This window comes from Vidua macroura, chromosome Z, assembly GCF_024509145.1.
Source record: "Vidua macroura isolate BioBank_ID:100142 chromosome Z, ASM2450914v1, whole genome shotgun sequence".
Taxonomy (NCBI): domain Eukaryota; kingdom Metazoa; phylum Chordata; class Aves; order Passeriformes; family Viduidae; genus Vidua; species Vidua macroura.
Window position 1 is genome coordinate 24089123 of NC_071611.1, and position 19525 is coordinate 24108647.

General features: G+C 44.4%; 1 protein-coding gene and 1 long non-coding RNA gene across 6 annotated transcripts; one reads left to right on the top strand and one right to left on the bottom strand.

Moving 5' to 3' along the window:
* Positions 1-780: 780 nt before the first annotated feature.
* Positions 781-4949, bottom strand: DMRT2 (doublesex and mab-3 related transcription factor 2). 5 transcript variants are annotated; one of them, XM_054003284.1, is made up of 5 exons: positions 4781-4949; positions 3831-4196; positions 3645-3747; positions 2017-2075; positions 781-1359 (listed from the first exon to the last, which is right to left on the bottom strand). In XM_054003284.1, the coding sequence occupies exons 2-5, from the start codon at positions 4176-4178 to the stop codon at positions 1018-1020; spliced, it is 852 nt and encodes a 283-aa protein (XP_053859259.1). In that variant the 5' UTR covers positions 4179-4196; positions 4781-4949; the 3' UTR covers positions 781-1017. The 5 variants fall into 5 exon arrangements, with proteins under 5 accessions (XP_053859259.1, XP_053859257.1, XP_053859255.1 ...); XM_054003282.1 differs by adding an exon at positions 4348-4484 and having other exon boundaries at positions 781-2075; XM_054003280.1 differs by having other exon boundaries at positions 781-2075.
* A 200-nt stretch (positions 4950-5149) lies between these two features.
* Positions 5150-6020, top strand: LOC128822628 (uncharacterized). The gene is made up of 2 exons (XR_008441526.1): positions 5150-5219; positions 5688-6020. It is a non-coding gene; the product is annotated as an uncharacterized LOC128822628 (long non-coding RNA).
* Positions 6021-19525: the final 13505 nt, after the last annotated feature.

Consider the following 19525-nt stretch of genomic DNA (forward strand, 5'->3'; position numbering starts at 1 on the left):
ATTTCAGTTCTCAGATAATTTCTGTTGGATATTCTCCTTTATTTCTATCTTTATTTTCTACCCCTACACACAGACATGGGATTTAAAAACTGAGAGGCCATTATTTGATTTCTCATTAGCAGTAATGATTCTGTGCATAATTTTTACAGCCTGGGGGTAATTTCAATTACAAATTACAATTACATTTTAATTACAAAAACCAAGAATCTCAGGTTTTTGCTGGTCAAAAGTAAAATGTTCTCAGAAGGGAATTATTCAAGGGGGTAGAAATTTGAAGTAAAGTGAATTGAACATTAAACAAATATAAAAACTGATTCTAAAAAGCAGACTTTTATTCAAAAACTGAACTTTGAAAAATGCTGACTTTTTAACAAAAGCTCCCTGAAGCCATTCCCCTCAAAACCAATCTAGTAACTCTCCCGCTTTAGTAACTGAAGTTTTATGCAGAGGTGTGGAATAGACTAGTCTTTTGTGCTAGCCTGCACTCCCCCTTCAGAATAAGAAAGGCATACAGAATCTGATCCAAACCTCACTTACATAAATAAGAAGTCTTGTGAATTCACACTAGCCTACATGAACTGTTGTTACCTCTTCTCATAGTTGCTGGAAGTTCAAAGGAGAAATGACTGCTTACCCCAGCAACTTTAGTAGTAAGTACATTTATAATGGCAGATAAAAGAAAAAGTGTATTTTGAAAGTAGGACATACTTGCCTGCAGGATGCTAGAGACACGACAGAGATCAGTCTATGCTTGTAAGTAAACTCATTTTATTGAATGGTTTGAAGGGCTGCTTAAAATAAAAACACTTTACAGTCTGTACATGCAGTTTCAATTTTAAAAAATTAAATTTGTTTTTCAGAAAACATGCATATTTATGTACATCATTTTGAAATAAAAGAAAGCATTACCATTTAATGCAGAAATTCCTCTTTAAAAATCTTTAAAAATTGCAGGCAGGAGCAATTCTGCAGAAAGCAAAGCTTAGAAAGCTTCTCTACTCTGAAGGTAAATTTCATTCATTCAGACACATTAGTAACAGCAGAAGAAGGTCGTTTAAGGATGGATTCAACTGAAAATGACAGTGGTTCAGTTGTTGAAAGTTTTGTTGTGGCCTGTTTGGCCCCAAAGAAGTCTTTTGCAGATTTGTCTACAGTAAACTTGTATTTTTGATTCTCTTTAAGAGCACACTCCCTGTATTTCTTAGAAGCATCTTCAAAAGTCTCCTTCACAAATGACATTCTTAACTCTGCTGTTTGAGTGTCAGGAAACGTCTGATGGAACAGTGACTGAAATGCACTGTACTTGAGCGGTGGAGGGGGCTTGGTACTGTTTTTGCTGATCTTGCTTAATGCCTGTTCCTGAGGAGACAGAGAACCCTTATCAGAAAATTGGGAGAAAGTCCTTTTTGGAGGAGAGAAAGCTGACCTCTCACGGGCTTCCTGATGATGGCACAGTATTTCATTATGTGACTGCTGAATGTCTCGTGTGTGAGTCAGAACAAATGAATTTTCCAGTTTTGGAGGCATAATGTCATGCTCAGTGTTTGGACAGTCCTGACTTTGTGAGACCCTGGCATCCCAACCTGTCCCAGGTTTGAGAGCTTGGACAGCAGTAGCATTTAACAGGCATTGCTGGTAGAGGAGAGCATCATTAATGGGACCACATTTTGGCCACACTAAGAACCTAGAAGACAGGGGATACTGCCTGTAGGTAGTAGCTACACTGACATTTGAAGAAATTAGTTCCATGTTGCTAGGTCCTGAATACTGCATTGTTAGGTCAAGGCAGGTTGGTAAAAAATTGGAAAATTCCTTGTTTGCATTATCAGCTTGAGTAGTGTTGAAGGCTGTTTTATACAAATTGCATTCAGCTCCACGCACCATACGGTTAGGGAGAAAAAGGGCAGCTGCTTGTGTAGCTTCCATCATATCTCTCTCTTTATACTCTCTCTCTAGCATAATGTTCTCCAACTCCTTATCAGCAAAAGCCCGTCTCTTTCTCATCCTGTCACTTACAGGAGGTGGCAAGGGTGAGCTCCCTCCCAGGTAAGAGTCTGTTGGAATAGGGCGGTAACCTAAAACAACAAAGCAGCATTAGGAATTAAGCCACTTAAACATTAAAGTTGTGTTTGTAAAACAGCTTCATGAGCCAGTCCCACCAAGCACTGTGCTGTTGCCACAGACCCTGGTTACCATCAGCTCCTACAGAAGTCACCATGACACAGAGGCTTAGTGATCAGGCACATTCAGTTCCTCAGTGCAGATAAGCAAGCTCTTCTTTTTTGACATGTTTAGTATCCATCAAAGCTAGCTGATTAGTAGTTTTTTAAAAAGCAATTCCAGACAAACAGATTGAGGAGGGAGAAGAAAAAAAAAAAAAAAGGCAAAGCCCTACTGTGTGTTACGATTGGTATTTCATCATGAGGCTTAAGGAGAGAGATAACCATTCACTTTTAACACATATGGAAAGCATTCAAATATTTTATTTCTTATGAACTAGAACTTCAATAAACCATAGAAATTCAGTGTCCAGTGCACTCAATTACCAAGCTACCTGTCTTAATTTAATATAACAGATAGGATCCAATCCTGTTTGCTCTACCCAGACAAGTAATTCCATTGAATTAATGGAAGTATTTACATGAGTCAAGAGAACAGGATTTTACCTGTTTTCACCCCCATTCCTCTCATACACGTTTCCCCTTTTCCAAGGAAGATACCTATATCTACAGCTGGTGTCTTTTCTATTTTCTAAAGATGAATCACTATGTACACATTGCTAGAGATGGTAGAAAATCCCAAGGAGAACTAGGAGAAAAGAAAAAGACAGTTATGATAAATTAGAGGAAAGAATACAGAAGAATTTTCAAAAAAAAAAACTGCAGATGTAAATTAGAGGTTTCTAAAAGGACTAAATATTAATTGAGCTTGAACAGACAAAGAAAAGAGCTTTCTATTTCAGAAAAAAAAAATTGAATTGAGAAGTACAATGATTTATAGGGATATGGTTTGGAAAGTAATTAAACCAAACATAGGAATAAATATGTGCAGTCCCAAACGGGTGTGGGGGAAGAAATACACCCTTTCACTAAAATAATGATCTTTAAAAGATAATTCTTCTACTGTTAATATTTTCGACAGTGAAAAAATTAAGCACCTTATTTTGCAGATGTTATTATTGATAAGGTTGCAAACGGTACTGCTGTGTTAGGCATTCAGATAAAAAGAAAAAAAAATAATCTATTTACTCTTTTGCCGATTAAAATACCAGCAAATAAAGTACCCTGTGAATAAATTACCCTGCACTGCAAAACGCTGCTGGGTAGTCATGTAAAAAGACTGCCAGCTTGTAACAGTAACTCTCAAATTTCAAACTACCGTTGCTAGCATTTCAGGCATTATTTTGGACAGAGGGGGCAAGGAACTGAAATTCTGCCACATCGATTCCAACCTCTAACGGCAGGAGCCTCTGTCGCCCGGCCCTGGTAGCGGGGCGCGCTTTAACGTCTATTTCGGGAAAGGACGCTGCATTTCACGCCTTGAACGGGAGGTGCGGGTCTTCCTGGGGCACAGCGGGGCTTCCCCCCTGCCAGCCGTGCCGCAGGGCTGAGAGAAGCCGTTGGAGAGGCATGGGATGCTCTTACCTTCCAGGATGCTCTTCGCCAAGAGGCTGGGCGTTCGGACGTGCCTCTGGTAGACAGCTTTGCGCTCCAGACTTGCCTGCTTCCCCGTCAGCCCCTTCTTGTCCTAAGAGAGCGATCGGATGGCGCGTCAGACCGGGGCCGCCCGTCCCGTCCCGTCCCTTCCCGCCGCGTCCCGTGCCCCCTCACCTCGGTGGCCTGTTGCCGTCGGAGCGCCACCTGGGCGGCCATAACGCGCTGCCGCTCCACCACCAGCAGGCAGTTGGCGCACTGGCAGTCGCGCCAGCGGCAGAACCGCTTGTGACCCTTCAGGCACGACACCACGCCGTGGTTGCGGCACCGGGCGCACTTGGGCGTGCGGCTGAGCTTCCGTGGTTCGCCCCGCCGCGGGGCCACCGGTGCCTCCTCGCCTTCCTCCTCCTCTTCTTCCTCCTCTGGGCCGGTGCTGCCGCGCGGAGCGCCGGGTGCCTCGTCCGGCTCGCCTTCCAGGCTCTCCACGTCGATCTCCCAGTCGGCGCCAGCGCGTTCCTCAGCCATAGCTCCTCAGCGGCACAGCTGCAAGAGAGGGGTCAGACCTCCAGCCCCCGCGGCGGAACGGCAGCCGGAGCACGCCCGGCTTCCGAGGTGCCCGCCTGCACCCCGCCGAGATGCGTCCCAGTCGGGAAATCACGGCAGAGCCCGCCTGGGATGTCGTCTTTCCCCTTACCGTCCTCTCGGGTCTCTTGCGCACGACCCGCGCGAGGCCCAGTTTAGCCGCGACGGACACCTCCCTCTTCCCCCTCCTTCCCTCCCGGCGCGGCTTGCGGAGAACTCTGATAGCCCGCCGCAGGCAGGAGTCGTCTCCTGCAGCGAAGGATGCGGGAGGAACCGTCCCAGGGAAATGCCTCGCGCTGTAGCGCTACGGCTCTGTCCGGTCTTAACAGAGTCCTGCTTATTACAGGATCCTGAGAACCCTCCTGCCAGCTGCGCTCAAACCTGGGATACCGGCAGAGGCCAGCTGAACTTCACACATCGCCGCTGTCCGCCCCAGCAACCAAAGGTAGTATGAGCTCCTAGAGCTCTCTGCGGAAGTTGCATCTTCCGACCCCCACCTGCTCCCACACGACCTCTCTGTCCTTGCTTCTGCACACTGCACTTACCAAAGGCAGGTGGTTCAGGAAGCACGCAGCCCCTCAGCTCCTCGCAGTTCGCAAGGGCCGCTACCTCAGACCGGCCGGAGACAAGAAACTCCCGATCCCCGCACCTGGGGCTTAAGACTCCCCGACAGCCGGGACGCTGCGCCGTCGGGGGGAACGGCTGCGTGGCGGGGCGGCCGTGCGGTGCGTGCCTGTGGGTGCGCGTCTGTGGGCGCGCGCTGGCCGCACCGGGGCCGGGGATGGCACCGCGCTGCGCCTGCCCCGCCGCCCGCCGCGATATCAGCGCCCGCCGCCGCCGCCCGCGCCGCCCATTGGGCGCCCGCCCCGCAGCCGCCGCTCCGATTGGTCGGCGCGGCCTCAGCCCCGCCCCCCGAGCCGGTGCCCGCCGCCCGCTCGTGGGCGCCGGCGGGCGCGGCGCGAAACGGGAGTGGGCGATGAGCTGGTGAGCTTTCATTGCGGGACGTCAAAAGGAGCGGGAGAGGAAAGGGAGGGAGAAAAGACGGTAGTGCTCGTGATGGTGACAGCTAAGAAACCCGCTCCGCAGGCGAGCGGCGTCCCTCTACCCGAGGAGTGGGCCGGGGCCGAGGGTTTCAAAGCCTCAGCCACCGCGTTTTTCGTTTGCGGTCCTTCCCGTTGCTTGACCCGCTAGTGGAGCGGGTAGGTACGCGTAGTAATGGACTTTTTTTTCCGAGTCTGAAAATGCGGCGGGATCCTTTCCCTTCGGGAATTCAGGCGAGGAAAATTACTCTGTTTTCTAGCATTCCCTTCCTTCAGAGGGAACGTTTTCCACGGACCACTGAGGTTTTCCCCTAACTAACATTATTTCGCATAAGTAACTTTATTCCTGCCCCTCCCTGACAGAGGCTGCTCTTTGGGAGCTGGGTAATGTCCTTTGTCTCCCCAATCACAGAGCGATCGAAATTGTGACCCACAAAATTTCAGTCGAGAAACGGAGAGGCTAGAGCTCCGTGCTTCCGCCAGTGAAAATAGAATTTCCCCAAGAGGCAGAAATGGACAGAGTACACCTCGGCCGCGTTCAGCACCGGGCAGGGGAAATACTGGTGAATTTAAACTGATTTTGCCAAGGAAGAAAAATATTAAAGGCATGTGGGAAAACGTTAGTTTCCCGCTAGTGTGTTCTGATCGAAATCTAACTATATGCAGAACCTATGGCCGAAACTAGTTTCCTAAAAAGGGGAAATATTTTGCTCTTTCCCTAAGAAGTGCGTGTTTGTAATACATACTGACAGTATTCGTGTATATAATAAACACGGGCATCTACTCACGGTAAGCACACGGACCAGCTGTCGGCCACCGGTTCGGCACGGAAAAACCCTGCCCTTGCAGGCCTTCGGGACAAAAGCCACCAGACGAGTGGCGCAGGCGGGCAGCTCAGGCGGGCGGCTGTGTGAGCCGGCGGGGTCCCGGCGCCCGAGGCTCCGAGCTCCGCTGCAGCCCAGACAGGGCGCCAACCCTCCGCTTCGCCCCGTGGGCTGCGGGCACCCGCGAGGAAGGAGGGAGGGTTTGTTCCCGGGGAGGCACCTCCCCGGGCGGCACCGTCGGGAGAGCGGTGAGAAGGAAGCGCATCCCCCGACGGCAGGTATTATTCATCTCAAAAGAAAGCCCGGCTACTGTTTGACTTACAGGCATGACTAAAAGGCAAATACCCAAGGAATTCCACTTTCCCCCTTGGGGTCCCTCTTAAAAGGCACAAGCATGACAAAGGACCTGCTAGGTTAGGAAACAGAAGTCGCCTTTGTCTGTAAACCGACACCAAATTACAAATACGATTCTGCGGTCCGCTGGAGTAAATTACAAAACAGTTCGCCTCCTGTTTACTTTATCCACAGGGAGCTGTGAAACCCAGCCACGATTTTAAAGCGTGTTTGTATAACTTTCTTCTGGTCCTGTTGTTTGCGCTCGGCTCCGCAGCGCTTTTGAGCTCCCCTCCAGCCACTCCTCTCTCTCCCGTCTGGAAGAAGAGGTGTGAGTGCCGTCCTCCGGCGGGACGTACCCGCGGGAGAAGGCGGAAAGTGATCTAAGGCACTGCCTCTCCTACTCACTCCTCCTCTTTAGTTCGTGGTGTCAGCCATGCCCGCTGTGAGCTGACATGGGCAGATGCGGCGCCGTGCCGTACTGGGAAAGGTGCTGATTTCCATACAGGGGAGCCTTTGAAGCCCGCGATGTGCAGCTGTGAATCTACCTGCCCCGCACAGCCTTCCCAGCACAACTCCCCGCTGTTGCGTCAGCCCTGGTGCCTGCGGGGCCCGGGGCCGAGACCCGCGGCCAGGGCTGCAGAGGTGCTCTGGGGCTCCTCCAGAGCCTCCGTCGCGCACCCTCGCCCTTGCCTATCCGCTCCCCGTGCGTTGCCGTCGGGGTCCCCCCCGGAGCTGCGCTGCCCAAGGCGGGGTGGGGATGTGCCAGACCCTGACGAGGGCCGGGGATGGGTCCTCAGGCCTCGCAGGCGGCGGCGGGGGCTATGCTTCTTGCGGCAGCGCCCTTCCCGAGGAGGACGCTCGCCTCTCCCGAAGGCAAGCAACGCTCCGTCCTGCTTTGTATCATGGCTCTGCGGGCAGGTGCAGGTGCAAGTGTCGCAGTTCCCCGCGCCTGGCCTCCCCAGCCCTCCCTTCCCCGGAGAAATTTATTAGCGAGGTTAGGGCAGGCTAACCAAACGGCAACTCCGGGCGTAATTTCTCCGGAGGAATGCTTTGATCCTGCCCTCTCTCCTCGCCGTCGAGGGCAGATTGCAATGACAAACGCGGGCGATCCCAGCCGCTTGTTAGGTCAGAGATATTACCGTTTAATCTGAAACAAATTGCCCTTGCCCGCGCTCCGCCCGCCGGCCCCTTCCTTGCCCTCTCCGGGTCCCGGTGCCAGGGCGGGGTTCCCGCCATGGCTGCGCAGGCGGCGCCCTGATCCGGACCAGAATCGGGCCCGGACCGAAGCGGTTCTCTTCGCGCGTTACTGTATATTTGCTACAGTGAAGATGCTGACACTTCGCGGGTGATCTCAACTGCGGGAAGTAGGGGAGTGGGATAGGGGAAAAGATTAAAAAAAAAAAAAAAAACCACGAAGATATCACCTTTTCCCGTATTATCTAATCGGTACAAACCGCCATTTCTTTTGCAGTTTTTTTTTTTTTTCATTAAAATGTGAATTTTATATATATGTATATAAGACTCCATCTGTCTCTTGTAAATAACATTTAAGTAAACCCTAACACTAAAATAAACCTGGGTAAGATTTTTATTAATGACATAGACCTTTCTAAATCGATTGTATGTTTTAAATAAGTTAAACTGATTGAACGTTTTAAATAAGCAAGTTTTTCTGTTTGGATATGGGTTCTCTGGGGCTTTGTGGGTTTTTTGTTTTGTTTTAAATGATCATTTAATTTCTGCCTAACAGATGTGTAGGTACAGAGTTAGAGGATTGATTTTCTGTTATTCCTATATGCCATTCAAATAAATATAATAAATACATATTATAAAAAGGTAAGAAATGTTGAGGTTATGTATTCTCTATAGCATGATATGGAAGAAAAATTTTTTGAACATGACAGTAATACCACTGCCTTTGTTTGCTTTGGCAAGGAGGGCAAGGGTTAGCCTCTTTATAGGAAGACTTGCTTATCGTACCAGGATAATCTTCTGTCCTACTAAACTGGAATGATATCAAAAGCAGTTCAGGTGAACAGAGCAGAAATTCCACTTCTGACACAGCTAGTGAAAGTCTGGCAGGCAGTCCAGAGTCTTCAACAGAAAGATTCACATGGACATAGACAGCTTTGGATTCAGCACGGGGTGCCACAGAGTTTTCCATTTACAATCCTTCTCACCCTGGCAGCTGAAGGGATGAGCTCCCATGAAGGGAGACAAATAAACTATAAGAGAAGGGCAATTTAGCCCTCAGTGATTGGAGTCTCTGCCTGCTCATTGGGGATGTACCAAGGGGGCACAATTTGGCCTCTGGAAACAGGACCACACAGTCTTTGTGGTCATTCGTTGAAGCAAGAACACATTTCAGTAAAATAGAACTGCCTTTTCTGCAGCCTCCAGATTTATGGCCAGGGGATATGAGGGCAGACTAGATAGACTTTAAGTCAAAATTAGTCCAAACACAACCCCGTCCAATTTTGTGCTAAAATTTTGAATTTAAAAAAGGAAAAAAAAAAAAAAAAGGCATGAGGAGTGTTTGTGTGCCATTCATAGCAGCTTTACTGTGGCTCATAAACAAGGCTGACCTTTGGTTTGCCAGCATTTAACAGGCCAGTAGACATTTGGCAGGTCTCTTGCTAAAATGTACTACAAAGTTGGATCAGCTCTCAGCATAAATATCACGAATCCACTATGCAAGCAGTGAGCACAGCAAATTGTCAAGTCAGCAACTAATATACTTCACTATAATCTTCCCAAATGTCTTAAGCAGTTTGGCAAATCTCTTGTTGCAATAAATTCTAGTGAAGTTTCAGGGTTTCTTCTTTTTTCAACATATGGCCTTAAAAAGTAACTTAGCCAAGAATATTTTTAGAGTCAATCCAAAGTTTGCTGGAGATGTTTTCTCAAAATTTGTTTGCACTCTGGCAGTTTTATTCAAATGTCAACCAGATGCAGAAAGTGTAGAGGCTGGGGGTTTATTTTGCAGTCCTGGAAATTAAATGTCAAGTCTCTGCAACATAAATTGTCTTTTTGATTGCCATATTTTAACAGAACAGTAAAAAGTCTTACTAATTAACTGGTTTGTGGTGTTTTGTTTTGTTTTTCTTTCTTCAGGATGCAATATAATCGTATGCAAAATATTTTAAATGCCAATAAGACACCTGCTAAATCAAAGAAATTAGGTAGGCTATGCTGTGCTTAGCAGTAAAAATTCCATCATATAACTCCATCTAGCCAGATTGTAGCATTGGAGTCTCTGAGCAGCCTTACTGAAATTATTAGGATGACCTGAGGTAGCGGTCAGCATGAAAAACAGCATCAAAATCTGGCAATATATCAGGTAAAACAAGCCGGCCAGACAGCCAGACTCAGGCCACATGATCCATCTGGGTATCCAGGCCACACCTATTACACTCCAGTTAGCAAGAAAGCTTGTAGAACCATTTTTAGATTGGGCTATTGTACCATACTAATACAAGTATCAGACTCTGTCTCATTGTGGATCTACTATGGAATATACAGATGCCTGAGGTGGTAGACAGAGAGGATGTGAATCTCAGCACTCACAGCATGGCAGAGTCAATGCAAGACAATTGGGCTCTCTGAAATTTGACTGAAAACACAATGGACTACACCATCACCGGTGACATTTCCACCAAAGCTCTCAAAATGATTTTACAATCTATCTTTATAAGTAAGAACAAACCCTGAAAATCAAACAAGCTTGTGCAGTAACTCCACAACCAAGGAGTTCAGTCTATCTGGCACATGGATACAGGGAGGTACTGAGAACTCTCACTCCCGTGATTCTTGGACATCAGTTGGGAAAACAGCAAGAGATGTACTCTCAGTACAGCAAACATGATGCTGATGTGTCTCAAATTCCTCTCATAATTAAAGCATTTTTGGATGCAGAGTCCCCTCCCACAAGATTTAAGGTGATATTTGAGGTAGAAGAGATTTCTGCTACTATACAAATAAAATCAGAGCCCTTTTAAAATTACATTTTTATTTTCTTCTTCTTTGGCTAGTACTTCTGCACATCTGTTTAGCTATTTGAGGCTAGATTCAGCAACAGCAAGGGGAGAATCTGAGAGAATCAGTAAGCATACAGAGGACAGCAATAGAAATGTGCATCTTTAGGACTCTGTAAATAGAACCCTTTCATTGGAGGTGTTTTAAGTACCCCAAACATACTGGCACAAATTTTCAGTATGCCACACTTGGTCTCTACAACATTCCTACTAAGTATTTTAGAGAGGGGATGAATATGACTCCTTCCAACCTTTACCTCAGTGCCATCATTGGGACCTCTGGTGTGAGGAAGCAGGGAGACACAGAGTCCCCAGGCAGGTGCAAAAGAGAGCACTTTACTGCAAAACCAGGCCTTTTTAAGCAGTTAGGTTTTTATCAGTAAACATACTTCTGAAATACAACAAACATCATCCAACCAACCACCATGCACAATGATGTGAACACACAATGGTTATATAACTTGTTTTTCTATCTCTGATTCAGCTGAGTCACTCCCAGAAGCCTTTTCTACTTAGCCAAAGTAACAGGAGTGAGCCATGGTTTTACAAGGCCATCCTTTTGTAAAGTTCTACCTATCTGCAACACTCTGGCTCTTCCCAGAGGCAATACAAACATCAGCTTCTGAAGGGGTGGTATTGCCATGACAGGAGGAGAACCTGGTGCCCTAGCTGGACACAACACCTACCTGCTATGGGACATTTAGGGCAATCTCATTTGCTGCTCCTCTTGCCCTGCTATTGGTGCATTCTTGGTTGCAGTGGCTAAGAAGTGGTTTTACACACACTCTTACCAGGCAGAGGTACATTTTCCTGATCTTGTGCATTTGTCCCATCGCAGAAGTGAGATGAATTGAAGTATCCATTCTTGTTTTGATTTATATCCAGGAAGAGGAATACAGGACCTGTAACTGCTTCAACCCATTTCTTCTCATAAGGGAAGATGGGCTACACCATCACCTGTGACATTTCCACCAAAGCTCTCAAAATGATTTTACAATCTATCTTTATAAGAACAAACCCTGAAAATCAAACAAGCTTGTGCTGTAACTCCACAACCAAGGAGCTCAGTCTATCTGGCACAGAACACCTGCTCGTTGACAGGCTTTAATTTGATTATTGGAATAGATCCTGATCATGTCCCTAGGCAGAGAGCACCTTACCAGGCATTTATCAAAATATACTCACATGTCAGATTTATCTGGATGCTCAGTTTTTCTGAAATCATCAAAGAGAAAGCAAGTAGTAATGAAATTATTTGTACAATAGACAGACCATTGATAGCATGGACTTTATTATAAATATATTTAATAAATGATGTGTTTATTATTATAAACACAAATCTAGGTGAAAATCCAAAGCATAAAGTGTTCCCAAAAGGTGTGGACATTGAGTATTCTGGGATCAAACTTTTCCCTTCATTCCACACAGACACCCCATTGAAATCCTTGAGATTAAATGGGCATGAGTCTAACATATTGCAGATGTGTATATATATATATTAAGAACATTGGATGCATTGTACTCTAAAATGCTATTTTACTTATGGTACTTTTTCAGCACTTATGATTACTGGCAATAATAAAGGTGACTATCCCACAAAGTGCACTAAGATCATATGACATAGAGAGGACACTGTCATCTACTTCATGATTTAATATCTGTGACACTTAGGTAATTCATGGTCTGTGGACATCCAAGATCATATCAACTATGCAAAGTGTCACATCATTCAGTGCATAAAATTAACCAGTTCTAGGAGTAAAGGTCTTCAACCAATTCTGCTGATGTCAGTAGAAAACCTCCTGTGCCAGCTGCCAGGGAAATTGGGTAAGGTCCATATTCAATTAATTTTGCCTTAAAAGAGAAGACAACATGCTGATCAGAGATTCTGCCTGCACTGCAGTTCACTGGCAGTATGATCCACAAAACTCTGGGCTTCAAGAATTTATTTTCACATCTTCTTTGACCATTCAACTAATAAAGGAGGTGGGAGGAGCTGCTGTACCACAGAGCTGGGTCTGAACTTCCTTGCTGTCTTTGTTCTGCACATCTCCATCTCCTCTGTGACTTCCACGCAAGGGATATTTTCCTTAGGGACACTTTCCTAGTCTGTAGGGGACAATTTCTATCCTGTAGCAGCCTGCAGCACAGAAGCACTAGCATGTCAGACAGAATGTCCATTCAGTTGAACCCATCTGGTTTAACCACGTACAAGAGACTTGGATGACACACAACTGAGAGAGGATACATAGCTATAAATTACTAGCTCCCTCTTTTAAATAGTGATGAGAAAACCCTTTTAAATACATTTATGATAGCAAGATACTCACACATAACTAGTTCAGGGAAAAAAAAAATTAATCATCTAAAATTTTTACCAAGTAAAACACGTGAGGATGTACCCAAGGCCCAAGTCATTTGTTGTGGTGTACTTACCTGCAAAACTGGGCATCACTCCAACACCATACCAGATTTTCATGCCATAATGATCAAACTAATGCTATTTATAATCAGCACACCAAATGATGTGCAACAGCAGGACATACACCTAAGCTTCAAGTGCTAGAAGTGAACTCTACTGAGTTCAGAGAGAAGCACCATAAAATCCCAACCATGAAATTGTGGAAGTAAACAGCAGCTCGCCCACGGCTTCCACAAAGCCAGACTGCATCCACTTACGGACAACTGCAACATAAATGTGATAATCTCTTGCTGTCCAGATTCCTTCCAGATTATCTTTGGCTATACATCATGCATCTTTAAAATCAGTGGAATTACCATACATTAAAAGGAGCATATTGCAAGGAATTGCAGAGATGTCACTGTCTTTCAGTACAAGAAAAAAAAATTCCTAGGACCTAAAAATAAATGTTCATATAGTCAAGAATGAATTTTAATTAAATTTCTATTATTCCTTTTCAGCCTTTTCTGCTGAGGAACTACTTTAAGCCTGGGATAATCATATTAGTAAAGGTTTACATTAAGCTTTTAATTTCAACTTAACTGAAAAAAAAAAAAAAAAAAAAAAAGATGCAAATCAACAAATAAGATCTTATTTTCATTTGTGCAGGAGCAGAATGTGCCCCCACACACACACAACATCACTCTACAAATCAGTAGCTGCTCTGCCTCTGTTAGGGCTGCCTGCCTAGCAGCAGGTAACACACACATATACTAGCAAAATTAGAAAACTCATTGTACACTATTTGAGAACTCTGTTCCATGATATACCAGAATAGTAATGGACAATAATAAATGAGAGTCCTCAGCTCTCTTCAGTTTAGTAAGTCTAGCTGAGTCAGAAAAGACCACATCTCATTTTTCCAATGTGTGCTTTTGTTAGGTCAATAGAGGGACTGTTATAGAGTGGTAATGTGAGCTGGGTAATGTGTGCAGGTTCTGGGGCTTTCTTGTGTCCCTGCTATGTTAATTAGTATTAGGAACATGATGGATTGGCAACACATGTATTTTCTGAGTCTTAAACCAGCCCTGAGAGTTTAGCACTCCATTAGTTACACATCACAGGAACCCAGGGATGTTTACTTTAAAAAGTATCACTTACAAGATTGAAACACTCTAATTCATTCCTGACAGGGGCTGTGGGGAACACCCACCCTAGATTCAGGTTCTGCAGGACAGTACACCAGCCCTGTCCAGGGTCACCCTGGGAATCCCACATCAAAACTTTCTCTGAAACATCTCCCAAGGGAGTGACAGATGGAGAAACACCAGCCTGGGCAAGCAGAGATTTTTTTCTCCACAGCTTATCTTATAGAGAAGAAAAGACATGGTGAAAAGAGCTGGGAGTTTGTTGAGAGGTGTGTAAGACACATCTCTCAGTGCAATTGCTCCACAGAAGAGAAATTAGATGAATAGACAGGACTGTTACCTTCCTCTGGCCACAACATCCCTCTCTCCCCAAGAAATGCTACCATACCAATATACCAGCCAGCAAGAGAAATTTCCTCTCTGCAAATCAGCATGGAGGGAACAAAACTCCAAAAGAGCTTCAAACCTTCCCAAGGAGCAATGGTAGCAAGAGATGCTGAATACAATTTTTCCATAGCCAAATTCAGCAAAATGACCCTTCCATGCACCAAATAACATAAAACTCTCAGCTCTGGTCCAAGATGATGTACCCCACTGGAAAAATTCTGTGAAGTTCCCTATCCTTCAGTACGCTAATACTTGTTTTCTTACCATTAATATTAAAAATAAATCTGCAAGTATGACAGCCAAAAAAAAAAAAAAAAAAAAAAAGACATCTTTACCTTTTAGCAAATCAGTCAGTAGCCACCAATTCTGTAGTGCTGATTTTGGCAAATGTTCTAAAACAACTTTTTGTTCTGATTATATGCATGGGATTATCCTTCATCATCCCAGTCAGAGTGGATAGCATTTAATAATTAGCAGAGTGGGCTATGGTAGAATAATGGAACTGAGGCTGACCTGCTATTTCTCACTGGTCTTTCAGCATGGCTGACAGTAGCTAGAAACCAATAACTTGTGCAGCCAAGCCTTCAAACAGTAGTAATTGTAGTTGTAATGAGCTGAGTTAGCTTTGTGTGTTAAAGCATGTGTTGCAAACTCAGAAGTGTTAACCCAAGTGGTTGATTGCAATCAGAAAAGGAGTGTCAAAATCACTTCCAGATTGTCATTGAACTATTTTCACTCTAGAAACCATGATTTTATAGTCAGTTATGTCTGTGTAATGTGACAGAGACAAGTTAAATATTCATACCCATGAACTGGATTTGTTTGCATCTTCCCAGACACATATTCTTATCTATAGACAAAGTGACTTTCTCCTATGTTCAATCGTCTATAGGTTAGAATACCTGGCCTAGTGACACCACCACATTTACAATTATCATGTGAAATTGGCATGGCCTTGGTGATCTTGCCATATTGGCAGTCAAAAAGGAAAGTTACTTTAACTTGAAAGCTAAAGTTGGCCACCCTGTATCTTGGTGCATGCAAAACCATATTCAATATATTTTTAACCAGTTTTTGGTGCAACCATATTCTAAGGACTTCTGTGATTTTTTTTTTTTTTGGGGGGGTGAATAAAACGCGTGCTAGCAGTGTCAACAACTACAAAGCTAAGAGGCAATTCAAATAATAAAAAAACAACCGCATCTAAAGAGGTATTTTTCAGATCTGTGTCACATCCTACAGTAAACAGTATGTCATCACAGCTTGTCTACCACTCAGCTGTCAGACCATGTCAGCATCTGAGCAATAAATAACACACCCAGGTCAAGCCAGATGTGCTGGTATAAATTACTAATTCATTATTGTTACAGGGAAGCCAGATCATCATGTGACAAGGCACATGAGCACTGAGATAACTTTGCCACCTCTTAGTGCATAAGAATCATCAAAATCAGAAGTATGACAATCACCTCTCACAGCTTGCTCTCAGGCAAAGCCAGCTGGGCAAATGATCCATCAGCTCTGTAATATTAGGAGTGCAAACTTAGTAATTTGCATTCTGCATCAAACCTTGCACAGTGCAATACTAAAACTTTACAGCAGCCTCCAAGCAATGCCAAAACACAAGCAGGCAAGTCCAATCATAATCCTTTGCAGGATGTTGTGCTCTGTAGTCATTTCCTGCTTCTCACATGTAAAGGTAACAGACACAGCTGAAGAGGCTGAAATGGGCTTTATGGCTTGACACATCTCTAATAATACAAGAGCCTTGATCATACAAAGAAAGGGACAGTTCTGGGGTGTAAATACTGCAGCACTTCAGAACAGCTGTGGCAAGAAGAACATCTGCTTATTATGTTTTCCAGTGTTTTATTTTCAGTTGCCCATGACAAAGAATCAGGACTTTTACCAGTGCAAACCACACTCAGTCATAAACACAGCACTATCCTTTTGAGGTATACCTTGAGCATTATAAAGCAACAGCTTTATTATAGGGAAGTCACAGAGAGTCAGAAATCAGGGCACAGGAAAGACAGCTTGAGAACAGGCCACATTTTATGAAGAAAGTATTTTACTCACTGGTAAGGGGATTTGTTTTGTGTGAACACAGATACTTTAGGCAGCAAGAAGGAGATTTTTGAGAAAATATTTTTATGGCAAAACAATTTACACTGGAGTTCTCCACAACATCCCTACAATTATATTAACCTACTGACACTCATCTCAAGGAATGAATTTTGGTAACATAAACTTTACTCTGTGTTGTACATTATCTCAATATCACTACTGAAAAAGAAAGAGGATGTGTTCCAAAAATGCTGTTGTTAATAGGAAAATCAAAAAACACCACACTCAGCAGTGAAGTCCATAAGGAAATTCACTTGAGGCCACATCCAAGGTATTACTATCCTTGGTTTAGTCTTCATTTTATGTGCACCATGGAAAAGTGTTACATAGTGAACTCACTTCACTGTAATGAAATGCTTTTTCATTAAATATTCCCTTGATGGGTCTCTGGGTCAGCCAAAGACCTCAGAATGATGTAAACATAAAGCAAAGCAGTCATCAAGTAAAATTAACATCCTAGTCAAACTCAAAACAAACCAGACCAATATATTGCTAAGGAAAAAAAAAAAAAAAAAAAAAAAAAAAAAAAAAAAAAAAAAAAAAAAAGCACGAGGCACTGTGTCTGTGTACTGCTTGTTTCCTAAGCATATAGCACAAGACCCAGAGCAAATATGGTGAAAAGTACTTGACATTACTGCCATCTCTCCCAACACTAAAGATTTGTTAAATTACATGATAGTGATTGTGTCAATGCAAGGAAAATATCCCAATGCATATTCTTCCCATATTATCGGAATGCTACTGAACTGGCTGGATCTTTTTTTTTCCCAGCACCTGAAGTTACAATAGGAATTAGCAGAAAAGTAGTGGCAATGGAAAATTCCTATGCTGTTGAGGTGGAGAGCTTAGCTGGAGTGAGATGTAGAAGAAATGTTGGTGACCTGCAGCTCCCTGCCTCCTGACAGGCCAACCCCTACATTAATTCCAGACACAGAGGCAGTGAAAAGTACAGCAAATCAAACCCACACGACCTGTCCCTCATTCAGAATTGAGACCTTAGTATTGTCAAATACTAAGGCAGTCAGGATATTTTTAAGGTAAAGGGGATGAAATTCAAGCCTATCAGGAGGACTACTTCACAGACAGGACATAATAGGGACTGTTTGGCATGAAAAGAAAGATAGCCTAGGTAAATCCTACTTACAGTAGATACACAAGACATTACCACAGGCACTTTGTTTTGACTACAAAATGTTTTTCATTTGAGAACGTGAAACAAACTGCTGCATCTGGCATTAGTCCTACTTTCCAGGCAGACTTACAGTTCATATTCTGATACAGCACACTGAAATAATCTAGTATGAACTATAACCAAGAAAGATCAAGATAATAAGTAGCAAAAAAGAGACTTGAGATGCCCAAGATAAAGGTAACTAGTTTACATCTTTATATCAAAAAGCAGCTAGCAGCTAGTGGTCCAGTACAGACAACCTTGGTTGAAAGGGCATACACATCATTCACATATATATTGACATTGACAGACATCTCTGGACTCACCAGACACTAATTAGCTTTATCCCACTGACATTGTTTAACTGCCTAGTAGCAAGAAAAATGTAAAATTTTGGTTACATAGTGAGGAAAATAATAAGTCTCTAGAATGATAAAGGAGAAAGGAAATATTAAATGCCTTGAAACACTGATGGGTATTGGTCAGTGGGTGGTGAGCAACTGTACCCTGCATTACTTTTTCTCTTTGGTTTTATTTCTCTCTTCCTCTGCTCTTTCCATTACAAGTGTTATTATTATTTTTATCATGAATGTTAACAGTGATAGTAGTTTAGTTTAGTTTAGTTTGAATTTTGAACTGTTCTTATCTCAACGCTTAAGGTTCCCTTTTTTATCCCGTTCTCCCTCCTATCTGGGGTCTGGTGGCTGAGCAAGTGCCTGCATGCTTTTAATTGACTGAGGGGTTGAACAACAACAGGCTTCCTGAAGCATTCCTTCTTTATTTGTTGGGCCCACTTCCACAGCCAAATAGAATAATAGGATGATACCTTTGACATAGTTGACTTTTTGTGAGAGAGGACTTCAGAGAAAAGCTGTTTGTGTGCATGCATACGCATGATAGGCATATGGGAACTTGCTGGCTCTCCCACTACGCCGTGGAAGCTCCGTGCCGCCCAGCAGTAGGCAGAGACTGCAGTGAAGCCGATGCCTGCTGTGGTGCCTGCCTCTTGTCTTCAGGTTTGAAAAAATAAGTCCGAGGGGGCAGGAGTCCTGGTGACACCTGCCCTGCCACCCGCTCCTCGCCACACTGAGCTGGCCCCCAAAGCAGGCGGCAAACCGAGCCCCGGCCAAGCTGCCAGAGCCACGCAGAATTAGGGAGGGACAGACCCGTCCCTCCTCATTGTAGCATCATCCGGCCACAACCTCTCCCAGCCACAACGTCATCCGGCCACAAAGCCACGCGGCCACAAGGTGACACAGCAGCGGCGCCGCTGCGGCCGGCGCTGCGCCCGCGCTGTCACTAGGTGGGGCCATCGGCTAGGGCAGGAGGGCTGGGGCTCAGCCGGGCCCTCTTCCCTTCCCGTCCCAAACTGATTACCGCCCCGCAGCCCTTACAAATCCACCCACTCTTTGGCTGAAATGCAGCCAGACCGCCTTATTTTATGTGAAGACAAGGCCATGCTTTTGATGTCCAGGTCACGTAGTGCTCGACAGCATTTACTTTAGGTATTTGTTTTAATAATATATGTTACGTGGTCTGAGTAGTATATGTTACAGTCATTTTCAACTGACTTTTTCCACCTCTAATCTCAACTCAGGGATGAATTCAAACACAGTTGCAATTCTAGACATTTGGAAGGGAAAAATATAACCTATTTCCCAAGGAGCTCTCAAATATCTTGTACACACAGTTCACATTTTTGCCTGAACTTGTACTTTCCCAGTGGAAAGGAGAAGATAACTGTGGGCTGAATCACTGCAATCACCAGTTCTTCACTGCCAGTGATTATTTAGGGTGTTGGTGAAACAAAAAGAGGAATTTG